At 32.7% G+C, this 27,511-nt stretch overlaps 4 protein-coding genes across 7 annotated transcripts; 2 read left to right on the top strand and 2 right to left on the bottom strand.

Moving 5' to 3' along the window:
- Window positions 1-3,497: 3,497 nt before the first annotated feature.
- LOC143353667 (kallikrein-like enzyme LV-Ka) lies at window positions 3,498-5,014 on the top strand. Its single transcript, XM_076787158.1, has 2 exons — window positions 3,498-3,616; window positions 3,860-5,014. The coding sequence occupies exons 1-2, from the start codon at window positions 3,548-3,550 to the stop codon at window positions 4,079-4,081; spliced, it is 291 nt and encodes a 96-aa protein (XP_076643273.1). The 5' UTR covers window positions 3,498-3,547; the 3' UTR covers window positions 4,082-5,014.
- A 130-nt stretch (window positions 5,015-5,144) lies between these two features.
- On the bottom strand, window positions 5,145-13,386 carry LOC143353655 (cell division cycle and apoptosis regulator protein 1). 2 transcript variants are annotated; one of them, XM_076787140.1, is made up of 14 exons: window positions 13,170-13,386; window positions 12,573-12,700; window positions 11,760-12,031; window positions 11,424-11,678; window positions 11,079-11,342; window positions 10,743-10,968; window positions 10,369-10,646; window positions 9,427-9,682; window positions 8,432-8,497; window positions 8,145-8,348; window positions 7,623-7,802; window positions 6,831-7,551; window positions 6,317-6,660; window positions 5,145-6,143 (listed from the first exon to the last, which is right to left on the bottom strand). In XM_076787140.1, exons 1-14 carry the CDS (start codon window positions 13,225-13,227, stop codon window positions 5,859-5,861), a joined length of 3,537 nt encoding a protein of 1,178 aa, XP_076643255.1. In that variant the 5' UTR covers window positions 13,228-13,386; the 3' UTR covers window positions 5,145-5,858. The 2 variants fall into 2 exon arrangements, with proteins under 2 accessions (XP_076643255.1, XP_076643256.1); XM_076787141.1 differs by lacking the exon at window positions 11,079-11,342 and having other exon boundaries at window positions 13,170-13,378.
- A 1,732-nt stretch (window positions 13,387-15,118) lies between these two features.
- LOC143353646 (peptidyl-prolyl cis-trans isomerase) lies at window positions 15,119-18,021 on the top strand. The gene is made up of 3 exons (XM_076787124.1): window positions 15,119-15,398; window positions 16,475-16,828; window positions 16,904-18,021. Exons 1-3 carry the CDS (start codon window positions 15,195-15,197, stop codon window positions 16,973-16,975), a joined length of 630 nt encoding a protein of 209 aa, XP_076643239.1. The 5' UTR covers window positions 15,119-15,194; the 3' UTR covers window positions 16,976-18,021.
- Window positions 18,022-20,492: 2,471 nt separating this feature from the next.
- LOC143353645 (uncharacterized) lies at window positions 20,493-27,413 on the bottom strand. Of its 3 annotated transcripts, none has more exons than XM_076787121.1 (21): window positions 27,260-27,413; window positions 26,602-26,912; window positions 25,301-26,481; window positions 25,115-25,225; window positions 24,889-25,038; window positions 24,633-24,799; window positions 24,486-24,570; window positions 24,148-24,330; window positions 23,916-24,051; window positions 23,754-23,844; window positions 23,476-23,681; window positions 23,198-23,396; window positions 22,672-22,923; window positions 22,476-22,595; window positions 22,260-22,402; window positions 21,997-22,183; window positions 21,837-21,924; window positions 21,642-21,770; window positions 21,423-21,569; window positions 21,244-21,333; window positions 20,493-21,173 (listed from the first exon to the last, which is right to left on the bottom strand). In XM_076787121.1, the coding sequence occupies exons 2-21, from the start codon at window positions 26,756-26,758 to the stop codon at window positions 20,994-20,996; spliced, it is 4,002 nt and encodes a 1,333-aa protein (XP_076643236.1). In that variant the 5' UTR covers window positions 26,759-26,912; window positions 27,260-27,413; the 3' UTR covers window positions 20,493-20,993. The 3 variants fall into 3 exon arrangements, with proteins under 3 accessions (XP_076643236.1, XP_076643237.1, XP_076643238.1); XM_076787122.1 differs by having other exon boundaries at window positions 26,602-26,763; XM_076787123.1 differs by lacking the exon at window positions 26,602-26,912.
- Between the last annotated feature and the right edge of the window lie 98 nt (window positions 27,414-27,511).

Here is a 27,511-nt window from a genome sequence, read left to right as displayed (position 1 = left end):
TGTAATCGTGAATCTGATCGCTATTGTACGTGTTCGTTTGGTTAGGGCAACGTCCGGCGGCTATTGGGAACCGCAGAATCCGCTTCGATTCTATGCGATCGCCGGCGCGACTTACGTGTACTTCCCGAGCTGGAGTTCCATACAGATGGAATTGATAGACCGAGTAATCCCGCACATGGGCTTTAGATTCACGAGCAAGCGTAACGATATTGGATTGTTCAGGGTGACTATTATGTGTATATATAAGTTCAGTGTGGAAAATACAAATAAATACAGTCATGAAAACACCGTTGACAAACGGACCCGCGTTCATCATTTCACCCAACATGTTCCGAGGCCGCTGGTACAATGCGGCTGTTTTCTGACGAATTCACGTTCTGATCTACTGTAGGGTGACCTTTCCAGTGAGTAAACTGCGTACATGTTCAAATTAATGTCCTGAGTGATACTTCTGTAAGAAGGCTGCGTCATCGTGATTGTTCTTCAAGTTTAGAGGACTAAAATTAAAGGGGGAGATTTCACTATAAGGCAGGCACGCTTGGAAATGCTGGGAACGACGAAATCACATCGTAATTGAGAGAAAACAATTTTCAAAATTTTCCACAGTCGAAAAGTTTCATATCGCGTTTTGAATGTGTGCCCGAAGGAATTTTCAAACTTTTGAGGCAACGAATTAAAGGGAGGGAGGGGGTTGCATTTTACAAACGGCGAAATCAAAGCGAAACACGACTTTTCAAAATCGGCCAGTAATCGAAATTTTTCAAAATGCAATTTCAGAACGTTAATTTGGCAAAAAACGCTTCCGTTGTAGCGGTAGCCTCAACCCTTAGTGTCTCCACCTGCAGAATATCCGAGTTGATGTTTTACACACAATTGCACTGGTCGACGAAATTGAAGTCTTTGAAAAAGATCAATTTTTAACTCTAAGAATTTTTTCTGCTTTAACCGTAAACGCTGGACAGATTCGACAGATTCTCCTAAATATAATTTTTGATAGCATCATAAACATTTAGACATGTTTAAAGAGTGTTTGTTGAAAAGTATTTTTAAAGGGAGCGTGACATCTTTAACGTGCCAATTTTCTTGGACACTGTAATTCATTTTGGAAATGAAGAGTCTGAGGCAAAATCTAAATGCACTGTGGTTGACAGCAAAAATTCTTAGTTGTTTACCTTTTTGTCAAAATTGAATTTCTCGGTTTAAGTATTACAAGATCCATGGTGACCAGCATTACTTTCTAAACAATTCATTATTCAAACAAATATTTCAAGCAGAACTTATTTTATTTTCATAACTTTCACATTTATTCGTTAAGCTTCTTTACTACCACACAGATTGTTGCTTTACGTACTTAGAAGCACCGCATAAAGAGTGCAAGTTAAATAAGAACTGCGTGCCGTTTACAGAGGATTCCATTCAACCGAAAAGTCTTAATAATTTTATGCGATTTCTTTGGTATGATTATGTAACATTATTTTTTTCAAATGATAGTGTATGCTAAATAGTTATGTTAAATAACTACTAAAATTATTATATTCTATTCAATTAAAAAAGCGACTCGTATAGGGTACGGGACCCAATTACTGTGGGGACGTCGATTACTGTGCCTATATTAATTATATTAAAGCGATATTAATTTTTGTATTAAAATCAGTTAATGTATATGCTATATATCTCTTGTTTTATATTCACTATGTTTTAAAAATAAGTATAATTAATACAGGCAGAGTAATTGGCACCCCCACAGTAAATGGGTCCCTTACCCTACATAGCCACGCAACATTTCTCTCGCAATAAAATAAGTTTTGTTTAAAATATGTCATCGATCAATCATCGAAGACTATAGGAGAATGTTCAAATATTTTTTTGGATGGTACATACTAAATGAAAAAAATCTGTTTAGATTTCAAGTTAGAACATCTTCAAAACATCAACAAACATGTTCGGTTTTAATCGTTTCGTGTTTACAGTTCAATTTTACAATTCTTATTTTAAACAATTCTACGAAGTTTCTCTTTGATTTCTATAGTGTCTTTTTTCTATGCAGCTTAAGAATCCTTTTCTCATTAACACCCACGTGAAATACGTCACCATTCCGGAGGCGTATGACGAAAAACTGTTTCAGCGATATAGAGAACCGTGCACCGTGGCTGGCTGGGGAAGACACATACCTGGATCGAATGTACGTAGTTGATAATACTTATTTACTGTCAAACATGGGCATGGTATAGGAATGTCAGTACGTATAGTTAGAAGCAATAGTGTTGGTGCATTAATCACAAAGAAATATCATGAGCTATATTATTTTCTGGGTGAGACGTATACATACATCGCGAACATGTCTAACAGTATTAATAAAATCGGAAAGAGTAATAATTAGCAAAATTTAGAAGATTGAGGAAGTGAAGTTAATCTATTTAATTGCATGGGGCAGGATCCCCCTTTTATAAATAGAAACGACATAAGGTAAGGGATCCAATTACTGTGAAGGTACCAATTACTATGCCTATATTAAATATACTTATTTTTAAAGCATAATAAATATTGAAAAAGAGATATTAAATTCTTTTCATTAAAATCAGTTAATATATATGTTATATATCTCTTTTTTAATATTCATTATGCTTTAAAAGTAAGTTTAATTAGTATAGGCACAGTAATTGGTTCCTCCACAGTAATTGGGTTGCTTACCCAAGTTCACATTTTACAGGTAAAATCGAGGAGTTATTTGGGATAAGGGTGTATGTGCTAAAATCATGTTTCGAGATATTCAAAGCTGATGTTCTACATATTTAATATAGAATAAAATGACACCAGAAAACGATTAATTCTAATAAGAAAGGATAACGCTTTTCGAAATGTCGGGTTACCTCATTACATTACAACATTCAAAGTAATTACGTATGTGCAGTGTCTCATTAACTGCACATATGAATAAATATTAAACATAGGGTTTACATAAAAATATTCTCTGTTGACATTTCGTACAAGTAAAACTAATAACTAGTAAGGTCTATTAGTGATTTGGGCAATACTAAATCGAGAAAAGAGATTTCTCAAGAAATGCGCATATTCGTAGTACATCCTCCATTAGTATTAATTTGGAATATAGAGATATCTATTGTAAGCTTTGTACATCATAAAATTATGATAATCGAAAAAAGAGAATATATTAGAACAATTTCTTTCTATAAGTAGGAGACCACAATCGTGTACTGTTCATGTGGATACCATGCTTTAATGAAGTACCAACGTTTGTGTAGATTAAAATAATCTTACGAAAATAATCAACAAATGACAAGGGTACTACAATTTTTACTATACAGGGTGGAGCAGAAATCATAGTACAACCGGGTAGGGGATGATTCTACTTGTAGGAATAAATCGAAAAAGAGCAATAACATACAACAATCAAATCACTTCCTGCCCGATTATACTACGACTTCTGCCCCACCCTGTATTTTGTGTATACGAGTCTTTTTAGGCCGGATCTGGTACCTATCTCCGTCGTGTATACCTTCCATTAATTCCTCCTGATAAATGTCTGATGAGTGATGTGGACACGACAGTGCACATCTGTGCAGGTGTGATTGAGGGTAAAAAGGATGCTTGCCAAGTAAGCGATGTTTTAAACATTTAAATTATTTTTATGTGAGTACATGTAGAATCGCAAATAAAACGTTTTTCAAATTGCTATTAATATAGTAGAAATGATTAAAGAGTTGTTCTTTAACTCTCCTGCCTTGTTCGATCCTAATAAACCCTTCACACGTGGGACATATATTCAGTTTCGTTGAGATGTTCTGTTATTGAATATTTTCTCGATGTTTTATGTCAATAAAAACTGTTAATATTACAGGGTGATAGTGGCGGACCATTGCTCTGCGAAGATACACAAGTGGGAATAGTATCATGGGGAAGAGGATGTGGTCGTCCTGGATCACCTGGCGTATATACCCGATTGGACGTTTATCTGGAATGGTTAAATGATACCATACAAAATAATTGCGCAGTAAAAAACGTTTTAAATATTTTAACTGTTGCTTTTATATTGACCATTTTACTGTTCTTTACACTGTGAGCCAACAATAAACAAATTAGGAGATTTAAGATTCATTTGTTGCACAGACTTAAGATCAGTACAGACATTGCAGCTTATGGGCTTTTTATCTAGGCGTTTCGGAGTTCTAGGAACTCCAATAACATTTCGATGTCGCGCCCGATGTTACCGATATTATAAAAGGTGTATTAGCAAGCCCCGAATATTCTGTATACTTCATTTCTACTACGGGTGCTTAATATGACTTGGCGGCTACAAATGTATATGGCGCGTGTATTTAAACGGTGGAAATGAAGTATGTAGTAAGATATGAAGTATAGTACCTAGCACGTGTTTCTTAACGTATAGAGATTCCTTTTTAATATGTTGTCTTTACGGCGAACAGGCAGAACAGAGCCTCTTCGCGATCGCGCTTTCCGATGATTTTCATCGAAAATGATAAAGACAAGAACACATTGATGTGCAAGTTTACTAGCAAGTTTATGAACGGGTATACAAATAATTCCATAGAGTGTTTAAAATTTATTTTCTTTTTGTGTGTATGTCTTGATATTTCAGGGAACTGATTGCCAAGAAAAAAAATTACAATTTATTCCTAATGTACTAGTGACTTGCTGACAAGAATGCAATGTTCTAATAATAAACCATGAAACCTATTCGTTGTTTTAAATTGTTATATACAAAGTAGTGTAGAATTGTGTACCATTATTAGAATACATACTTGTAAAACTAATGTTTGAGAAACGGACATTGTGTGTCGCATATGGGGAGCATTTTCTATTCACAGAATGAGTAACATGTATTCTAGACAAGGGACATCATGAGCACTCATTTTTCTATATTTTTATCCAGACGTTAGCAATCGTCGTAAAATTGTTTGAACAGGCATTAACGAAAACCTAATATTACAGTTTTACCATAACGTTATTGTGCTGTATACACATCAAACCAAATTGTTTATAGATGATAGTAATGTTGTTCTTAGATATCGTTTTAAACTATTGACAGTGATTATACAGAAAGAATACTAACAATATCCCATAAATTAATTATCACTGTTTCAATTTATGATTGGTGTTATAGATATTGCGTAAAACTTTTATTTCATTATTTTGTTTTTTGTGTACAAAACAATAAATACACTTACAACATAATACAAACACATTGCTAGCATTAAACGTGTTAATGACCGTGATAAATGAAATTCATCTAAGGTCACTTTACGATCGTAGGTATGACGTTCATAACTCGCACAGAAAATAATGTTAAACTTGTAATTCTAAATGTAAACCATTCTCAGAAGGAAAATATCTCTGAATGAATCATAGCTGATCATTAAACGGTACAAAAAGAAATTAGATACTAATAATAAAATTCATCTAGAAATTTGGTACAAATTTGGAAATATTTTACTGGTTAAATGACAATATTCAATGTAAACTTATTCACTGTCTATCGACATCTGACACTTCATGGCAGATCAGATTCACAATGTAGGTAATTTTATGAATTTTGTTTATCTGCGTAAAAGTCGACATACTCACGTGAAAAAACTGCAATGTAATGATTCTAATAGCTAAATTACTCAATATCTCTTATTTTTACTAGAACGTTCCACATTGTTCCTAATATAATACGCACAGAGACAGTGCCACTGAGTGAAAAACGTTACAAAACAGAATCTTTGGAGTCCATTCTACTTTTATAATAAAATTTTTCTCCGGTTATCTTTCGCTGTTATAACAATTCGAATTTTGTACCAGTGCGTTTACATTTTCAATAAAAACTGTGATTTCCTTTACTTTTTTTCCTTGTCAGATTCTGTAATTTCTTTTTTACTCGAGACTTTATTGTCACATTTCTTGTCCTTATCTGTTTCCGCAATTTCTTTCTTTATTATGGTTTTAGTGTCCCCCCATCTTGTGTCTGTCTTATATTTATTTTCAACTTCTGATCCGTTTACTTCACTAATCTTCTCATCTTGTATTTCTACTATCTCTACCTTTTTTGTGTCTGACTGCATCATTTTTGCAGCTATATGATACATATTTTTTACCGCGGTGAGGTATGTATGGCATTCAGTCTGTAAAAAGAGACCACGAAATTAAAATCTTTATGCATTTAACATTTCAATGAACGATTCAGTTATTACACACAAATGTTGTATGTAACATAAAACTTGTTCCTGCTTCCCACAATAGTTTGTTGTCAAAGCAAAATACCACCACATGGAAAGATTCAAAAAGAAGTACTTACTGATGTTTTCTTTAGCTTTTCATCTGTACTCCTCAGTTTATCTTTATACATTTTCAAGTCTTCAGACAGAACTTTAATATTATGCGACTGTTTCGTAGATTTTTCGTTCACCACTGTTAATTCGTGTTGCAATTCCATCATGCGTTCTTCCGTGTCCAGTCGAGCCTTTTCTGATCTTTTCAATTGACTAACAAGCTTTTCTACATCTAGCAAAGAACCTTTGTACATGACATAACCTTCTGGTATAGTTGATTCTTCAAAATGCTCTGCGAGCGTGTTTTCCCGTCGTGCTCTCTTCGAAGGTGGTCCGCTTCCGACAAATACAGGTAACAATTTTTTATTTCCTAGTAAAGAATAGCAAGATATTAACAATGTGCTTATAAATTTATGTTCTTGCTATGATCAGATCTCCGAGACAAATTACAGAAGATATGATCCTAGCAATAATAAAAATCGTTAAAAGACATTGTAAAATAATATCATAGAAATTGAAAATGAAACGTAAAATGCATACCGAGTGCTAACGAACGCAATATCTCTTCTTCGCTATCGATCTTGGAGGATTCACACTTATCAACCTCTTTTTCATCTTTCTTTTCTTCTTTAGGGTCGTCTTCTTTTGATCTATCAGTTAATTTGCGATAATGCAGAGAATCTCTTGTTACAACCTTTTGTACTAGTTTACGAACTTGAGCTCTCGATAAATTTAATCCTAAAGTATAAATAAGTTCCTCTATGTCTTTATCAAATATGTAACCGCAGTGAGTTTGATCGAAGTATACAAATGACAGTAAAAGATAAGGATCGTGTGTATGCAACTTTGTCTTCCTCTTTCTTCCATCTTTGTCTCTATCTTTTTTACCATCTTTAACTGAATCATCGTCATCAGATTCATCTTCGTCGTCATCGTCATCATCATCATTTTTATCTTTTTCACGATCCCTATCATCTGTCTTGCTTCTTGCATCCTTCTCATCTTTCTTGTCCTTGCTTCCCTCTCTTCTTTTGTCATCTTTGCGTTCATCTTTTCTGGCACATTTTTTCTCATCATCTTTCCTTTTGTCATCTTTCTTATCATCTCTCTTGTCATCTTTTTTATCTTTTTTCTTATCATCGTCCTTTTCTTTAGGCTTTTCAGGGAGGCTACACAGTGCTCGATAAATACGAAAACCAAAATCTCTCATCAACATCTCGTTGAAGAGTTCCGCGAATAACGATACTTCGAAGGAATGCTCCTAAAGGCAAATAACAGTAATTGTTCATCATGTAAAAGTGGGTATGTGATATAAGATAATGTATACAGTACCTTTGTATCTTCTGGTCTGTAATCCAGTAATACACTCAAGGACATCACGGTACAATCGAATTTGCCACTTTTAGCCATTCTTGAAGGGTGTACAATAATGTGAGACGATTCTGGTAAAGTATAACGCTTCTCCAAAGCAATACGTTCACGTTCACACAGTTTCTTCCTATCTTCATCATGCTGTATGTTATATCAATATTTCAAATTGATTTAGTATGCAGTATTATTAGTATACAATATTCAATATTAATATAAATTTAACATTTCATTGAAAAAAAAAAGAAATTATCATATCTTATCTCGCTCTGTATACTTGTATCAATTTTGATATGTAAAAAGTATCCAAATTTTAAATGAATTGGACGAATGAAGTCAAATATAAAAGTCTGTTTAATAGTTTTTGATTCAATCTTCCAATTTTTAAATCGTAGCTATTCTTTTTAGGCTGCAAAGGTGGTCGCACTCGTTAAGTATGATTTCTAATTACTATTAAGCCTATTCGTAATTTGAGAAGAATCTTACATCTTTGTTATCTCTGAACTTCTTATCATCCTCTTCTTTCGGCGGCGGTGAAACATCCTTCTCGTTTTCTTCGACGTCATCTTGTCTGCCTTCTTCTTTGGCCTGTTCTGATGCTATTGTCTTTGTTAGTCTTGCGAGTAACTGTGACTTCAAGCCTTTGCAATTCAAATTTCGAGCAGCTAGTTCTTGCCTTAAATCATTCACCTGCACAAAACGCGAGTAAGTATTTATAAATAAATCAATTACGTCTCGTTCTAGGCGTGCTTATAGTTAAAAAGAAAACTGACATTCATAGATTTTGGATCCAGCTCTGAGTAATGAGTAGGATCTTTCTTCTCTGGCACTGGGTCATCCTGAAAAGAAAAAACCACCCATTACGTTACAGAAGTAAAGAAAACGATACGAATCTACAAAACAGAAGCAGCCCCTATAACGAAACGAAACCACTCCCTCTTCATTCTTTCATCACTCTCTATTTTACCACCACTCTCTCACATTGTAATGATATACACGAATCTTCATTCACGATGACCTTCAAGTATGACTCAAGTAACTGCTAGATTCTCATAGTGTCCTGGCTCTGGTGTCTGTATGGTTGGTAGGTTATGGATAATATCAATAATGTTGTATACAACGATTATCAAATGAAATTTTTGAATGATTTAATCAATGATGGTGAAGGTTTCAGGAAAGGGAATGGCTCAGCTGCGCTCTTCTCCGAGCTAGGCTTGCTTGCTTCTCTTGTTAATGCAATGTGACTGCCAGTGGCTAAGGAAATACTTGCAATACATTACTCATTGATCTTTCTAACCAAATATTTAAATGTTATGATCTACATCAAGACTTGATTTTGCATTATAATAGATATACGATATTTTTCACACCTAACAAGAATAAATCTTTAAATTGTTAATATGTTTTGTGCAGAGATCATATAATATGGATATACCGTATTGTAAACGATATTTATATTGTTGTGCACGAATACATAAAGTACAATGATACTGTTTCTTAGAAGAAGAAAAAAAAACTAATTGAATACTGCAATAGTATATTATTAAAATATTCGAAATCAGTAATGTACTAAGTATACCATTGAAATAGTTGAAATCAGCTATTTGGAATAATGAATGCCACAAGAAAAAAGGAACAGACTGCTTTGAAATAGAATCAATGAGCAAGTAGAGCCTATTGAAAATCCAGTTTAGTAATGGGAAAACAATTGCACGATTATATAATGTAATAAAAAGGTAAAAGTAATATGGGATGATGTTGGCAGTGCCTTTTGATCAGCGACGGCAGCCTCATCAGTGTCATTGGTAGCATCCGAATCGTCGGGGTTAGAGGCAGCACGTAGCAATTTTCGCTCCAGTTGTTTCTTATAGCTGAGTTGCAGGCCATCCCATTCCAATCTGGTAGGTACACAGCTCCAAACATCTGGGAGAAATAGTATGACGGTTTCAACGCGAGAGGGCACCACTCGCCCTGACTTGTGGGTCGTTTCTGCACGTCTGTAGTAGAGTTCCAGGAAGCGATACCTGTGCCGCAAGGAAAAACAATACCCAAACGTCAACTCAGGTTAATCCCGCTTAGCTTTGCCTTATATGCTAAGTGTTCGTTCGTTCGCTCGCTTGTTCGTAAAGCCCACACACTGCATACAAAGCCACACACAGCGTACAATGTAGAGACCGTTTGATAAAGCACCACTGAGTGGGTCATAACGATAACAGAACAATAGTGATGATCCGTCTCTGCCACAACTGCATGGTATATCATCATCTGGCTGCTCGATACAGGGTCCAGTGCAGCAATCTCCATCGGTTGGTCGTGTATAGAACACATACATACCTCATCTCTAGATTGAGCTACAACCTTAGTTTATCAAGTCAGAACTCGTATTAGAAGTTACTTTCTGTCTCGGTTGATACACCTGCTGGATCTTTCTTAAAGCTATAACACTCTATCCGATGTTTTTAATAGAAAAATGTACATCGTACATCTACGCGGTATGAAATACTGAACCGACGAATCCAGTCCAAAATTTTACAAGATGAAAATTTGAATTCTACTAATGTAACGCGACAATGTACCAACGAACAATGAAAGAATAACGGACACAGAAACTAGGTAAGCTCGCGTTGCTCTTTCCTTCGAGTATTTCTCAAATTAGAATGAAAAAAAAAAGTAGAAATAAAAGGTACTGTCAATATTTGGAGAGCCGTACCACTGAGTGCAGCTGGATAGATCTATCCCCGTTAGTGCTTTACAAGTCCTCACTGCTGTCCTGATCAGAACTGATGGATCTTTTTCAGGATTAGGACCATCCAATGAAGGGCTCCATGGCCCACCAATAGCCATTGTTTCATTTTTGCCACGCAAGCCTACCAAGAAGTTTATTAAACGTGTAGGGTGCACATAATCACGATCGGGATCTCTATCCTCGGATACACCGCAACACCGTTTATATATCTCTTCCATTGCAGGCATGGATATCAACATAACCTACAAGAAAAAGTGTGTAATTTTCTTGAAATTAATTACCCTGTTTGAAATTAAATATGTATCGAGATACTTCGAATTGTTTAAAATATAACAGACCTTTGCAGAGAAAATGTAATCGGCATCAGAAGGTTCTAGCACTGCTGTGTTTTCAGTACAAGGATCAACATCTTTATGCATGACATGAAAGGAACATGGTTTATTAAGAGCAAACGGCATATGCGGTGGAAAGGCATCAACCCATCGAAAGTTGGTAGAAAAGAAATCGCTAGGAATATACATATTCTGATAGCGTCTTCTAATTTCAAGTACATCAGCTTCAGGCCTAAAATTAGAATATTTAGACATACAATTGTCAAGTCAATTGTCAATTCAAACCAATTGTGCAAGAAACATAATAAAAGTTTCATTATGATACATGAAAACTGTACTCACAAGTCAAGTGCTATTTTTGGTATTTGTACCATATAACGAGGTACAACTCTGGTACGTCTTCTTGGCCTAGGAGATTTACTTCTCCTTGTCCTTGATGGACTGCGTTCCTCCTTTTTCTCACGCTCCCTAATTCTTTCTTCGCGACGTCTTTTCCTTTCAATTTCATCTTCTTCATTCTTTCGTTCTCGAGGAGATCTTTCCCTCACTCTACCAACTTTGTTGCGGTTACTGACTGTGCTTGCACTGGCTGCACTAGTTGTAAATCTAGTAACATTTATACATTTGTTCTGAGAATGTTACATTATAAATGAACAAATAGATTCATAGAAGTTTCTTATTATTAACCTATTATTAGGATTTTCAGTAGGAGGAGGTACTGCATTGTATGTTCCAGAAGTTCGATTTTGTTGTGGCTGTTGTTGTTGTTGTTGCTGTCTGGTGGTTTGATTATTCTGTTGTGTATTGGTATTGTTATTATTATTCCCCATAGGAAGTACTTGTATTCTCGTAGCACTCCATTTAAATGGCATGGATGGATTATACGATGCTTCCACAAGCACACGATCACCCACAACTGGATTCGATCCCTTAACACATGCACTAAAATTAAATAATCTTATATGTACTTTTCATAAATGACACTGATAATAAGTAAATATATTTGAATTTCAATTCCATTACTTTGTTTGAAAGAACACATCATCGTCAACAAAACCAAAATTATCATATACTTGGGTAACTGTGCCAGTAAAAACTCTCTGTTTGGTGGATGATGAAGGTACATTTTGTTGTACCTGCTGTGGAACACCAGCTACAGAAGGTTGAAATGCATTTGTATTTAATGCTCTTGGTGTCGGATATGAGACAGTAGCAACTTGTGGATATAACTGTCCAGCTATACCCGATGGCAAGTTAGACCCAAGTGTTGCCATTGATGCCATTGTAATATTGGGCTATTTTACAAAATGTGTGTATTACTTAAAATGTATAGGAGGATCAATTTTGAAGTACAATGCAATTCAATAAATTTTCTTTTTACACAGATATACAGTAATTTCAATCAAAAATAAAAAAAATCATGGACTGAAATTGGATAGCTAATCAAAGAGAAGTGAATTACAGTTTTATTGGTACAGATTAGTAGCAACTAATACAAAAATACATTCCACTTTATTTAACAATAAGATACATTGGTGATGACTAGACTACAAATCTTTATGCAAAATAAAAATTGTCTGTATCAATTTTAAGAGGCTAGAGCCAAATAGAAGAGTATTTTATTCTTAATCATTTTAATAATTTGAAAATAACATGTCGATATCCTTAAACTCTGTTAACATTTCTTCCGTTTTAAATTGTACATACGTAAGTTTGTCACAAATGCATAAAATTTTTTACGAACAATTACTGTAATTGAATTAATAGCTGTTATAACCAACAATTCAATATTGTTTCTAGGAATAATAATAATAATAATGTGTTTTTACTACTGACCTGTTGCAATCCTAAACTTTGTTGATAAACCTGTTGTGTTTGTTGTTGATATTGGACCATGGGTTGGCCACCCATACCGCCCATTGCCTGACCTAACATTTGTTGTTGAATATTTTGAATTCCCTGACCTAGGTATAATTAAAAATATAATTTATACTACATGTGTACTACATGTGTTTTACAACATTGATTTTTTACTTGTATATATATTATGCATTACATTGTAATCACTGGTTTATTATATTCAACACAATATTTTTTAAGTACTTGATCAATACATAAGATTAATAGATTCTTTCGGTAATAAAGTATGAAAAATAAAAAAATGCCTATATATCTACTCAAATAACAAAAAGTAATTTTTTTCGTTCACTATAATCATAAACGAGGGTTGCAATATAATTTATAATTTTCTTATTCATAAAGAACTGGGGGCAAACACAAGAAATTATTTTATAATACATTAAAAATGTAAAAAGTATTGTTATAAACGACTTTACAAATACATTCAGTCAATTCGTATAAATTATAGCAGAAAACTTGGCAACGTTGTTTTCTTGCACACGGAACGACAATAACATATTAATTGTAATTTACCTGCATTACGAACCCAGGGTGGGTTTTTACCACCCCCAAATGGTGATAGATTACTCATTTCCTAATGAATATATAATATTGTTAAGAATATAAATTTAAAAACGTATTGCAAGCACTTAACTGAGCGTCCTTCATTCGGGCGCCATCTTTTAGTTGTAACTACGGAAATCAAACACGGTTTCACACCAGAACTGAATCAAATTTCGAGTTTTAAATCAAATCTTTTCCTTAAATATTTTAATTTTTTTAATTTATCAACGAATAATTATATCAATTTATTTTTTACGTGTTCTATATTATAGTAAAATAATCGTATGAGACGTTCAACCAGTATATGATTTGACTGTGTTTACAGAGCTTTAGAGATGAGTTCACATGTTCATAATCATGTGTAAAATCTGTATACATGTTACATACATATAAATCAGGCTTAGATCAACTATACAAATAACTGATTTGTTCCGATGTACAATGAAGGTGTATTTAAAATTTTGTAAAATAAGCCTATTTTAAATTGCATTATGAACTAACCACAATTACTAAATTATATACTAATCTTAGTAGCCTTATTTTAAATTTCATTCGATTCTACGTAATGGAAATAATTGTTATTTATTTATGCATTTTCAAAAATCAGTTCCCATATTTCAGTGTAAATTTGTTTCCAAATCAAATACTTATATCAGAAACAGCTTAAAATATGAAGTGTTTGTTAATCGTGTAAATGTAATTCAACTTACAGTTACGTCATAGTAAAAATTAAGTAATTTGCATTTTATTGCAAGCGCCATTGCGATTGTTCGTCATATCCGGCGCAGAGTAAAACCGAACAGAATCGTGATTGGTCCACAATTATCACTGACAAGCTCTCAAGCCAAGGCAATGCGTGACATAACATCCTTTGGTTATATCAAATCAGTTGCATTACTATATTATAGTTGCAAAATTATTTACGATAAAGGTTAATAAATTGTACGTCCAACGAGAAAATACATTGAAAAAGAGAAAATATAATTAATATCAAATAACAAATGTTAAAATTAAAATAAGCACGTATGTAATAAACATTAAATTAAGTAATGTCATATTAATGAAGTAGATACAAACAGTTTCATCAACTTCTTAATTTTATTTTATTTTTTTTTCTTATAAAATAAAATTATTTCCGTTGGCTGAAATAATAGCTAATATGTGATCAGTTCAACTTATACGAGCGCACAATTCAAAGTCTGGATTGGCTACATACTGAAATCATGTCTTGTCTAGTTATATATTTAGTGATTATTTAGAGAAATAGTTGACGTGGTTTGGTATCCATGACGCTTTGAAGTGCTCTGCTTATCGAATAACGTAAAAATTAAAATAATTATTCAAGTTTAAAAGTAACTTTTTGCTATAAAAGAAGACAGATTAATCTTTTAACCATTTGAGGTACATTTATTCTTTCGCAAAAATTCTCCGTTTATTTTCGGTTGTACTTGCATCAAATCTTTTTAAAGTCAGTTATGGAAGTGATCTGATATTGTGATTGGTTAATCTGCTGTACATGTGCGAAAGGGAAATGTATAGTGATCAGAGACTGAGAAAGAGAGAGAGAGAGAGAGAGAGAGAGAGAGAGAGAGAGAGAGAGAGAGAGAGAGAGAGAGAGAGAGAGAGAGAGAGTATGATAGAGTAATGATGTCTTGAAGATAGAAAATTACTAAGTTGAAGGCTATATTTTCTTAAGTATATATGTACAATATTTTGCACTTTATTATATACAAGTGGTTTTAAATTTCGCTCCTAATTTTTATATCGATGTCACTAGGTATAGGTATAATTATATTGAAACCAAGTTCACACGATAGCGTAACAGTCCGTTCAATAATACTCGATTCGGAACTGAAAATTACTATATATATATTATATAATAATTATACAAAATAACATTTAATGATTTGAATTATAGAATATAAATCATATTTTAGAGGGAGAAGCTAAGATTGAAAAGATTTAAATCGATTTTGTAGGTAAGAGGATCTGAACATGGCGTTGAGATTGATCAACCGGTTGTCAATTGATTCGACCTTCAGTCATTTGAGCCATTTGAGAGCCACCGCCCGGCCGAGACGATCGTCTTTTGCGTTATTCGCACGAACGTTAGCTCCTGCTGCCGACAAGATGTCTTTACCAATGGTTTTCTTTGATATGACGGCTAATGATCAGCCCGTTGGCCGAATTGTGATGGAGGTGAGTGAAACTTTTCATGAATTAAGTTATTTTTCACGTCTTCCTCACGTTGCCGCTAGAATCCCGGCATGACTGGCCATTTTGAATTTCCTTGAAAGCCAGTTAAGCGTTTCCGTCTTATGTTCATCGCAAATTCATTGTTATATATATATTCCTTTTAACTATAATTCTTAATTTATCAAGAGAAAACAGTTTTCTGCTTCTATTGCATAGTATGAGTTAGTAGAAATATGCTGTGATTTACGTCATGTGTGTATCATGTTACCGACATGTTTGATTTTTTCATGCATTCTAAAATTTTCCATTGCAGTTAACACGTTTTATTACATATTCGCCAGAGATGTAAATGCGAAATACAGTAATTTTATGCTTGCTTCAATTTTCTTTATAATACATAGACCGGCGTGCCATTGTAAACAACTGGCACGTTGGTGTATTCTCATTTATAATTATATTTGAAAAAAAAGAGATAAGGAAACGTCGAAAAATTAAATAAAATCGCAATAAAAAGTTTTTAACGACATATTTAATAGCCAGAGTTCAGTTATTGATAATGTATATAGAAATATTATATTATACATGTGAATGTATACATATATTTATACATGTATGTATTATTTATGTAGTATACATACTACATGAATATATTGTTATATAAATAGACAATTTATTTGCTTCGATGAACGTATTATTACCGGATGATGTACCTTACAAGGTCACAAGATTTGAAAAAATAAATTATAATTTGTTATGGTTAAAAATAAAAAAATTTCTATTTTCAATATATCACTTACCTACCAGAATTCTAATGTTAGGATTGTCAATGATTGTCCTATATAAAAAAGGAAACAAGGGAACATTTTTTTAAAAATAATTCCAAAGAAATTCTTAAATTGTTATTGGAATCTTCATCCAGAATTTTCATATTTAAATTACAGATCATTAAATTATCGAGGGTTGTTAATATGTTAATATACATTATGAAATTTGTATAATGTATAATTATTGTTATAAAGATAAAACTTCGGTATTAAAAAAGGCGGTAACCGTTTAAGATGTACTAATTTTATTTTTAGTTGAGAAGTGATGTGGTTCCGAAGACTGCAGAGAACTTCCGAGTTCTGTGCACTGGTGAAATGGGTTTTGGATACAAAGGCAGCACTTTCCATAGAGTGATCCCAAATTTCATGTGCCAGGGTGGCGATTTTACCAATCATAATGGCACTGGTGGGAAATCAATCTATGGTGCTAGATTTGAAGATGAGAACTTCATTTTAAAGCATAAGGAACCTGGTATTCTGTCTATGGCAAATGCTGGCCGAAATACTAATGGTAGCCAGTTCTTCATTACCAGCAATAAGACAAGCTGGCTTGACGGCAAACATGTTGTATTTGGAAAAGTTTATGAAGGACTGGATGTTGTTAGAAGGGTATATAATGTTTTTTATATGTTTTTTATTTTAGCAATAGTACTCCTTTAATAAATGTTACAAAATTTTTTCTAGCTTGAGGCAATGGGCTCGGAGAGTGGTAAAACCACGAAGAAAATTGTCATAGCTAATTGTGGAGAACTGTAGATCGTTTGAATAGACACTATAATATCTCCATTTTTATTTAGCTGTTGCTGTCTTTATTGTATAACTCGTCCATTCCAATCATCACCTTTTTCTTCAGTATCATTTTAACACCTTATGAAAAGAAATGTACATCTTTAAAGTGGAAACAAATCACCATCATTGTATTGTCTTTGACCATAAATAATAGAACTTCAAATACACTGTGAATTATAGTTCATTGTTATTATCATCTATTATCAACATAGTTTAAATTCATTTTCATTGCTACTTCTCTGTAATTAGCAACACTCGTCTCACATAAAAAAATGGAATATAAAATAGTTCAAGAAATGTTAAGATTATATTCTTCCATACAATAATCCTCTTTTTAAATTGTATTTGTTGTGGTACGACTTATTAATATATACATGTTGCAATGCTGATTTTGCTTGGCTCCGTATTTCATTTACATTGATGTATCTCGCTCTCAACATATTTAGGAGTCGAAAGAATAATTCCTGGAAGTCCATATCTTACGATAATTGTAATGATAAGATGCCGAATTAGCTCTAGCTAAATGGTCACTGTTAAAAAATGAAAAGTGCATTTCATAAAATTTGTTTGTATTAAATCGAAATGTCTCTTCGTTGTGAAGTTTGTATCCAAACAGTATTTATGATTACTGTACAATGCATTTATTTGCAACGTCATCGCGTATTAACTTTTCTATTGTGCTTTTATACTTAGAACTATAATAAGGATGCATGTGCACACATTGTTTTCTTAATATAAAATAATAGATAAAGTGGGTGTTTGATTGTTCCAAATTGTATTAGCAATGTCTTTTAGATTATAATTGGTCATATAACGATGTAATAATGGGTGATGAGAAGTGTAGTTACAAGGATTTTTACAATAGTTCAGGTTTAATCAAATAAAATTGTTTCCACAAATATCTTTGTACATCATTCTTTAAGTTCAATAATTAGTAGATGGTAAATTGTAATGTTGTACTGTTAATTGGATTGTAATCTGGATGAAAGGAAGAATAAACTTTTTTTGATGAAGCAAGTCTTCATTTATTTCATTGTTACGTGTGACCATCAATCATAATTTCAAGATCCTATTGCCATAATTTTCTTTTAATTTAAAATTAATTATTGTAAATTCTTTGCTCTTTTTAAAATAATTTAAATAAAAATGAATAGTTCATTTTCAGCAATATGGTGTTGAATTGGTGTAACCATAGCTGTCAGAGTTTAAAGAAGAATCCACGTATGTGTATCACTTCGCTTCATTCTTGCAGTTTTATAAAAAGTTTTGTATCTGGCATGAATTCGATACATAGTGTCAGATTTCGTAAATGTATATAAAAAAACCAATCAGGAAACGTGTCTGAACAAATTTTAGTTCGAACAGGCCAAGATAATCATGAATACGACATAGCCGGTGTCTTACCCGGCATGGCCGCCATAGCTTGTTTATATACATCGATTCGTATTTTTACGTTTTTCATGTATTCTTGAACATCGCATAATTACAGAATTGTCAAGAATTTTTCCTAACTATTATCGGCTTTAAGCAATTTTAACAGTTAATGCATACGTAATCGTATGATCTTAGAAAAGATAGGATTCCAGGAAAACGGGTCTCAAACATTCGCGATTGCGAAACTTGTAAATTATTTGTAGAGTTTTTAAGCATTTTCGGTTCGTGACGAATGAAAAGCTTGATCCTTGAGTAAACTCAAACCAGATCGGCTTGGAGAAAAATCAAGCAGTATGCTCAAGTCATCGGTTTGATACGAGCTCGTATTTGTTTCAGCTTTGATGGCCAACCGTTACCTTTAGCCCTCCCCTCCACGTAATCCCCTAACTACAACTAGAGTACCAATTGGTTCGGTCTTTTTCTAGACTTGAATATCAAGTGAATCGCGTGGCTTGAAACGAGCTCGAGCGTATCAAGTCAAACGTAGACTTGAGTTGACTCGAATCGCTTGATTATTCATGATTAGAGACAAAATGCTCCCTACCGCACACGTTGCGGTTTCCGCCCATCTAGATCGGGAAGTGCTAAGCGGTCCTCTACAGCTTAAAGGTAGTTTTATATTATCTGCATATATGTATGAACACGGAACGTATCCGTTTAGCACTGATCAGACTAATATTCTAAAGAGCATTCATATTATCCGACACAATATTTTCTCCGGAATATCGGATAGCCACAGACCGATGCTGGCACGGTATTACGTGTCGACGCCGGTATGACATGCTGCGTTTGGCTGCGTACATTGTGGACATACAGTATAACCACCTTATGTATATTCAAATGTTTCAAGGATCATTTCGGCTGATTGCTGCCATACGTACAAGTTTCGTGTCTGCGCAGATAATATAAATCTACCGTAGCCTGTGAATTATCGATATCGTTTTTACGATCAGTTGTATCTTTTCATGTCATGTATTGGTTAGAAGCAACAAATTGTTAGTCTTCTTTGAGCCGCTGGGGACCTCCCAACAGATTGTAGGAATCTCAGAAAGTATTTCAGTTGGATCACTTTTTTGTCCTACATTAGTTTTTCTTCTATTCTTTCCCTCGATTAATTATTAAAGGGTACTCTTTTTAAAGACAGTAGTCAGTTAAAGAATGATGTAATGAATTAATATGTATACAGTGTGTTCGAAGTGGAGGTAGTTGTAAATAGTATATTTTACTAGCAATATGATGGCGTATCTCAATTTTTTGTATTTTTTATATTTTTCTAGAAACAAAGGTGACCTTCATTTTTTTAAATGGAATGCTACATATTTGTTTATGTCGAATGAAAACGGACATTGAGACGGGTTCAACCATGTGGTATACTATGGTCTTCAGGGTCATACAAGCGCAGAAATAAAAGAAATAGATTTAACATTTCGTAGTATTGTATTTACAGTACAGTTATGCGAAACAACCAGCCAAACCATACGTTATCATTATAAATTATAATTGTAATTGTAATTGTAATTATTCTTTTTAAGTGCCACTTAGTATAATACTTTTTTACGCAGGATTTCATGATTTATTCGAATTTTAGAAAAAATATTAGACATTCCATTTAAAAAACTGAAGATGACCCTCATATCTCGATAAAAAAGCAAAGTAATAAAAAACAGATTAGGGCACTGTATGTCCCTTAGAAAACCTTGAAACTTTTGTTCGAAACATTTTCTCGTACAACAAATAACTTACGAGTTATTTGACTCACCCTGTATATTGGAAAGAAAGGAGAGTATAGGTGCGTGAATGAATATAAGACTAACGTTAATCTTTATATTAACAATAAGTGGGTAGAAAGGGGGCCGTTTCAGTGCTTGTTCTTTTTCTTGCCCCATTTTCTCCTCTTTGGTAACATTAGATAATTGTTAATATATAATGCTAATTCAAAATATCTTTTTCAACTACTTCATTGATAATCCCAATAAAGCAATTGTTATGCATGTTTTTACTGCTTAAAGTGGAGAAAACTCAGATTACAAACACTGACAACTTAAGATTGCAAATATTTTTACTTAACGTAATTTTACAATTCATTTAATACAATTTTTTAAATGTCTCTAACATATTCTATGCAACATATGCTCTTTTTTTAAATAAATTAAAGTATTTAAATATGGCATTAATGAAATTTATATATATATATATAAAAAAATAATTTATTACAAATTAACCCCTTACCGTATTTTAATGAACCAGACTCGTTATGAAGATTTTAAACAAAGTGTAACAAATATGAATGTTACATCTTTTTTTTTAGACAAAATAAAATTTTTTTTGTAATCAATATTTAAGCATCCAAGTAAATGTGGCCATACAAAAAATAGAAATTCTCTTTTCTCTTCTGTGACATTTTAGGGGATAAACACGTTCTAGTCACTGTAGCCGTAAATAAAATGGTACAGCAAGGGGCTAGCAGTAGCAGTAGCAATCAGTAAGTTAGTGATTTCATTATGCTTGATTCGAGGAAAGTATGAATTAATTCTTAATTTCTTAATATATGCTACGAATTTTCTTGTTTAGTGTTTTTTGTTTTTTTGAGCATCTGTTCTGCGTGTTGGTTTATAGATGTCTTAAATTCATAACATGTCGCCATGTATTTAAAATGTAACAGTCTTACCATGCCATTTTGATAGCCAGCTACTAACCATAAGTAACTCCATGTATTTGGGTTCCACGATATCTACAATTTACCATCTAACCGTTAATATTTAATAAAGTATTATATTGAAACAAGGAAAGCTAATACCTACTCTATTTACTGACATGAATGGATATTGTTCAACTTGAACCGGAGTTAACTTTTCCTGTATCGACTGTGATGGCTCAGTACGTTCAGAATCCTTTTATAATGGTACAAAGTACAATTACTATATTATGAAATGATTAAGAAAATTGTACAATTAAATATGGACAGACAAATATAGCTTACTTGTAGTTTATCATGAAATATAATACCGAAACGATCCTTGCATTCATTGTAAGTCTGTGGCATATAATGATAATCTTTCGAATTCTTGTCATTTTTGGACTCGTTTCTTGTTTCTGTTACGTCCACTATTGTAACGTATGAACTTAACTGAAAACAGGATGGATAGAATATAATAGAAATAGAAATAGAAATATAGAAATATATTTATAAGAAAACTACCTTTTTTTTCTTCTGTAAAATTTTCTCAGTATCTTTAACATATATAATTTGATGAGGGAAAATAGTCACTATCTCTCCGGCTAGTGTACCATGTGCAATGCTATTGCCGTAATCAGAAACTGATACAGTCTAAAAAATTATTAAATAATAATTATGTTATATTTTTATATACAAGAATACTCAATGTGTACTTACGTAAGTAGGAGAATTGGTTGGCAAGATAGGATAAAGTTTGGATTCCTTATCTCTTAATGGAATTACGTAAGAATTTGTATGTTTATACCTATAATAATAGTGTAGTTATTAATGAATTTTATCATATAAAGAGAGCAACATTTCTAATATGGATATTTACCCAAGTGCATCATCAAAACTAATGACAGCACATGGCCAGTGTGTCATCCATGCACCGTCAGATATAATACCTTTTTGCGCAGAAATTTGAGGGGCACTTGTATCATCTGTATTCCAAAATTTATACATTCTATCTATGCTACCTGAAGCCAGAAATCGTCCTTGATTGTATGGGACGACTGCTACCACTACAAAAATGATCTCTCGATAATAAACTTTATTCTATTTTTTATATTCTTTATAAAAAAAATGAAAAATACTCACTGCTTACAGCATTACCATGAGCAAAAAAATGCTGAAATGCATTTACTATGTATGTATTTTGTCTCTTTTGCATTGATATTGGGGACTCACACGTAAGATCCCATAATGCGATATAACCGTTTGAAAATCCAGCTGCAATTATGCTAAAAGTAAACATATAATTTTGCTACCATACAATTGTAGAAGAAAAGTAGAACTACAATTAGAAAATCTTACTTATGTTTATGTTCTTTGCTCCATGATAACTTAGTACATTGCCAGTTTTGTTTATTTTTATCATACATCGGTATATTTACAACTAATGTCAACACTGGATCAGTCTGATATATGGGCCATCTGCAATAAATATTATTAGTAATAAGTAACACGTTTAAAAGCTGCAATGAAGTTTATTAATTGATTAATTACTTACGTATTTCCCTCAGTTTTTTCAAATCCAAGTTCCTCTGGAAAGGGTAATGAATAAATGTGTACATTACCGTCTGAACAAGCTGCAGCAAGCATACCCATTCGTTTAAGAACAGGTTGTATTTCCTGCTCTTTTTTATAGTTCTTTAGACTCTCATCTTGATAGCATCCAGATGGACACCATTCTAAACACCATACAGTACCAGCATTATGGGCAACAGCGTATGATAAAGAAGGCACTCTATCTTTATCAGCCCTAAAAGTTTCAAGGATTCAAAATATCATATGTAACTACACATTGGTTTTCATATCACATTATTACCCGATTTCTTATTACCGTGCATTTTGAGAGCATAAATCTTCTAAATTTTGGAAAATACCTTTTTCAAAGACTTGGTACATCTATCATTTTATCTTTAATTTGCCAAAATCGATATTAGAGAAAATGAAATTTTACTCAATTTTTGTTTTTAAGTTTGTCGATAAAAATGCACGTGTGCATGAAGTTCAACAGTTTAATTATCACTTACTCTTGATCCAAAAATCCTGTATTCCAAATTTGTATAATATTATGTCCAGTATATACTGATCCTACAGAATATTCACTTTGCATACATGGATGAGTACTGAGAGCAATATATTGAATTGGTTTTTTACAATACATTGGCGATGGAATGGGCAACCATGCCAATGCCCATATTGGTCCACCGACAAAAAACATAGGAATTCCTAAAAAAATATTATCATAAAAAACCTATATATTTCCATATGACTATAGTAGAATTACTCTGTATACTATAATAGTCACCTTTATCAAAACCACCTTCAAACCTTTGCCATTGTTTCCATGAAATTTCTGTATTAGATAAGTTTTCGGAGTTTGTGCTTTCTGTCCTTGTTTTCATGGAAACTTCCACCTGTGGTAAATACTTAGCAACATCAGCATTCTTTAGCAGCGTAAACTGATTAGGTATATGATTTTCATATAACTGAAGTTCATAATTTTTTTGTTCGCTATGAGAAGAATAATACAGTTTATTAAATACATTTGTGTTTTAAGTTGTCATAAGAAGTATAGATAATTACAATTCCATAGTCCAACGTATAGCAGGATGAAACGGTTCTGTCCAATGGAGTTTGAACGTTTGTTGTTTCTCCATAACCATATCAGACAATTCTAAAAACGGGAACTATAAATGAGACTTGAAATTATTTATGTTTGTTTTTCATAATAAAATTAAGTCATACTTTCATTTGGATAATTTTCTTCTTCAAAGTCTGAACATTTATCATCTTCATCTACTGCGCCGTGTGTTTCTGTAATATGTATTATCATTTCTTCTTTGGTACTAGTTGAAGATTTACATATCTTACATAAATAACACTGTAACAAGAGAAATACGATTTGATAGCTTCAAAGCATATTAGAAAAGCAGTTCATATTAATAGTACATTAAAAGAAATAATTTCGTAATTATACCTCTTGAGGAACAAAATTACATGTAGAAAAATGTGTTTGCATATCTTCTAACGACGAAGTAGTAAAATCACAACCGACTTGATGGCAAGATAATGTTTTTCCTGAGTTCAACTCTTTCCGCCACTTACCCTTCCATACACCTGGTACATGCTTTTTCCGTTCAGGTGCTTTTATTAAATTCTTCTGTAATATTTAATTAACAAGTTCTAGTTTAATGGATTCATTTTTGTTTAACCGTTTGAATGCGGAGGAGCGTGATCATGCTTTTAAGCGCATACGCAAAGTATGCGTCAGCACTCAAACGGTTAATAAAAGTAGCTAGAAAACACAAAACCCACCAATGAACAAGTGCCGAGTTTCATTTTTTTCTCAACAGGCTCATCTTTTACAAGTTCAGTGAATTCCGAAATTTTTGACACTGCTCTGAAATTGAAATATTATTTTACATTTTCTTTTTTATTTAATGTAGATTATTCAAAACTTACTTTTCGGCGGCTTTACGTTTCACTTTCTCCTTACATGGTGGAAATAATAGCAATTCTTTCAATTTATTTTGTTCAGCCTGTTTATGTGATCGCTCATGTATCTCCATAGAAGATGGCATCATAACAGCACCGCAAATTGGACATTTCATCATCAGAGCTTGCTTCTCCTAAGTTACAGAATGGTTATTGCTATGACTATATACGTTCACGCTAGTACTTTTGGCATTCTAAATCAGTAAAAATTTCGATTACGTACTACATCGGACTTCCCACAAAATTGTAAATGCGACAGGAAGCCATTCACACTTCGTTTAAAAGCACCACACTTCTCACAACATAATTTGCCTTTCCTTTTCTTGATGGCAGCAGTTAATATCTTTTTATATACTTTTTCATCATTGGGATCCTAAAGTACCATATTTGTTAGTAAATGAAATATAAGGTAAAGAGGATTATTATTCCTATTGTAGTAGTATTCTTACCAAAGGTTCTTCGCCTTGTATCCAACATATGTCGTTATGTTTCTTCAAACTGTGCGAATTCCATTCCTTTTTTTGTATTGTTTCTTTACATTTACCGCACTCTATTGTTACCTAGATTACAAGTATGCATGTAGCAACAAATAAATCACAAAGTAATTGAGTAATTAAACTTTTAAAGAAACCTACTTCTAATGTATCAGAAGTATCCATTGTGTCAGGAGAACTCTTTGATTTTAAGTTGTTCAAAGGTGTTGGTCCCTTTAGTTTTGGTATGTACTCAGTATCTAATGTAGAATGGGATCTACCTCTACCTCTACCTTTGCTTGAACCTGGTGGTCTCCCTCTTTTCCTTACAAGAAAAGAATTTGATAACTTACTTTCAGTATTACTATCATCGCTTAAGTCATTGTTACTTGTAATATTATATGATTTTTCACTATGTCTTTTATTAAGTACAGGTGTATCCACAACGGTATTATCGCTTATCTGTTGCAAAGAAGCTTTCTTAGGCCTTCCTTTTTTCTTTCTTGCTGGTGTAGTCAAAGGAGATTCATTACTTGAATTTTGTTCTACTCGCATTAAACTTTTGTCATTTAAACATTCAGTGTGATCCAGTTCCAAATTTGTGTTTTCACGTATCAAAGTATTTATTGATATTGTAGATACTTTACTATCAGTCCCATCATGATATTTACAGTCTCCTGAAATTTCAGTATTTCTACAAGAGTCATTTAGCTCTTCTTGAGAAATGTCTTCAATATTTTTAATGCTAGAATGTTGTTCAGAAACATTGTTGCAATGTAAAGGCAGTGATTCCCTGGTTAAAACTGGTGTGAAATTTTCATTTGTATTACTTTTAATTGTGGTACTTGCTTCAGGTGTACCAGATAAAATATTAATGTTTATATTCTGTTTAGTTTCTTTTTTATATGATGTAATGTAATCATCAAAATTAGTTAGCTTACGAATTCGTTTAGATCTACTAAGTATGTTTTCATTAGTTTCATAAGTACTATTTGTTCCTCTTTCACTTTCCTTATTTCCACTTAAAGTCTTTTCATTATTATACTGATCAGATTTTGTCTGTACTTCTTGAGGCTTTGGTATATCATTTGAGGTAGTTTGACCATTTCCTACATTAGCTACTTTTTTATTACTCTCCTTCGTCTTCTTTTTTCTATGCTTTATTTTAGGCTTCAATTTCTCATTGTCTCTATTAACTATAGGCACTTTTGTTGCATTCCCCTGGATTTCACTGTTTGTATTATTTGCAGATTTGTTTTTATTAATTATTATAGATGGTTTTTCAGTCATCTTAAGGTCTTTTGACATAATATTTTTTAAAGTATCCTTTGTAATTTTCCCATCTGTAAGTTTAAAGCAAAAATGTTATCTAATGTATATATCTTGATCAAGATCTTAATTAAAATTTATCATACTTCAACTATACTCAGTATTTTAAAAATTGTATTAGCTAATAGACTTACCATTCACTACAGATTTACTGATCCCAATATCTTGTAATATATTACGAGGAATAACAAGCATTTTTTTATTACTCGATAATGAGGGTTTTAATTTACTAACAGATAACTCCACATCATTGGGAGAAATATCTGAAGACTTTTCAGTGTCTTTATTCATTATTGCTACAATTTAAGCATACATTAAAACTAATATTTTTTCTATCTTAGATTGGGTATGGTACAAAATCAGAAATTATAATTTCTTATGTTCCATTCTAATACATTGTCCACTTTAAAGTTTCATTTACATTCCACTAATATCATACAAAAATCTATAAGAAAAAAAAAATTTTTTGATTTATTCAAATGAAATTGACATTTGGAGGACTCGAAGATAAGAACATGTGGGCGAAGACACAACGCTTCTGTATGCATATGTAATTCAATCAAAACTTATCTAATGTCGCGATGTTGTCTAAAAATGACACCTGGTCAAAGTTCTAATAGCAAACAAAAGGTTAACTAAAACAATATAGAAATTCATTATTTAAGCATTGATAGCGATAATTATTTCCTAACGAAAAGGCAAGGTTAGATATCAAATTATATGCCATGAAGAAAGCATGCACATGTAATTTAACCATTTCGTAATTGCCCATATTTTAAGCGACATACTTACCAGGATTTATTAATGATTTTATTTCTACGTGAAAAATAATATCTCCTCGCGAAAAAAAATATTTGGTCTAAACTTCCTGGAGTAAGATTCGAACCCACAACTGCGCCTTTACTCTTTCATTCTGGTTCTGACATCGCAATAGAGTACGGACCGCGACAAAGTATTCGATATACGTAATAGTTCTAGCGCATGCGTCTATATTTTGGCACATTTCGTATTCAAATAGAAAATCTTTTAACATTACATTGTAGA

Source organism: Halictus rubicundus, chromosome 4 (genome assembly GCF_050948215.1).
Source record: "Halictus rubicundus isolate RS-2024b chromosome 4, iyHalRubi1_principal, whole genome shotgun sequence".
In the NCBI taxonomy this organism is placed as follows: Eukaryota; Metazoa; Arthropoda; class Insecta; order Hymenoptera; family Halictidae; genus Halictus; species Halictus rubicundus.
Note: the sequence above shows the minus strand (reverse complement) of the source record. Positions and strands in the feature narration are given on the sequence as shown.

Excerpts from the sequence above, each read along its gene's own strand:
- LOC143353667 (XM_076787158.1), top strand. The coding sequence starts at position 3,548 with ATGAGTGATGTGGACACGACAGTGCACATCTGTGCAGGTGTGATTGAG. Across the intron at positions 3,617-3,859 it reads GTAAAAAGGATGCTTGCCAA|GGTGATAGTGGCGGACCATT; the intron begins GTAAGCGATGTT and ends TTAATATTACAG.
- LOC143353655 (XM_076787140.1), bottom strand. The coding sequence starts at position 13,227 with ATGAGTAATCTATCACCATTTGGGGGTGGTAAAAACCCACCCTGGGTT. Across the intron at positions 12,032-12,572 it reads AAAGTTTAGGATTGCAACAG|CCCAATATTACAATGGCATC; the intron begins GTCAGTAGTAAA and ends TTTGTAAAATAG. Across the intron at positions 7,803-8,144 it reads AGTTCAGAGATAACAAAGAT|CATGATGAAGATAGGAAGAA; the intron begins GTAAGATTCTTC and ends TATAACATACAG.
- LOC143353646 (XM_076787124.1), top strand. The coding sequence starts at position 15,195 with ATGGCGTTGAGATTGATCAACCGGTTGTCAATTGATTCGACCTTCAGT. Across the intron at positions 15,399-16,474 it reads TTGGCCGAATTGTGATGGAG|TTGAGAAGTGATGTGGTTCC; the intron begins GTGAGTGAAACT and ends TTTTATTTTTAG. Across the intron at positions 16,829-16,903 it reads GACTGGATGTTGTTAGAAGG|CTTGAGGCAATGGGCTCGGA; the intron begins GTATATAATGTT and ends AATTTTTTCTAG.
- LOC143353645 (XM_076787121.1), bottom strand. The coding sequence starts at position 26,758 with ATGAATAAAGACACTGAAAAGTCTTCAGATATTTCTCCCAATGATGTG. Across the intron at positions 26,482-26,601 it reads CAGTAAATCTGTAGTGAATG|ATGGGAAAATTACAAAGGAT; the intron begins GTAAGTCTATTA and ends TTAAACTTACAG. Across the intron at positions 22,184-22,259 it reads TCATGGTAATGCTGTAAGCA|TGGTAGCAGTCGTCCCATAC; the intron begins GTGAGTATTTTT and ends TCATTTTTGTAG.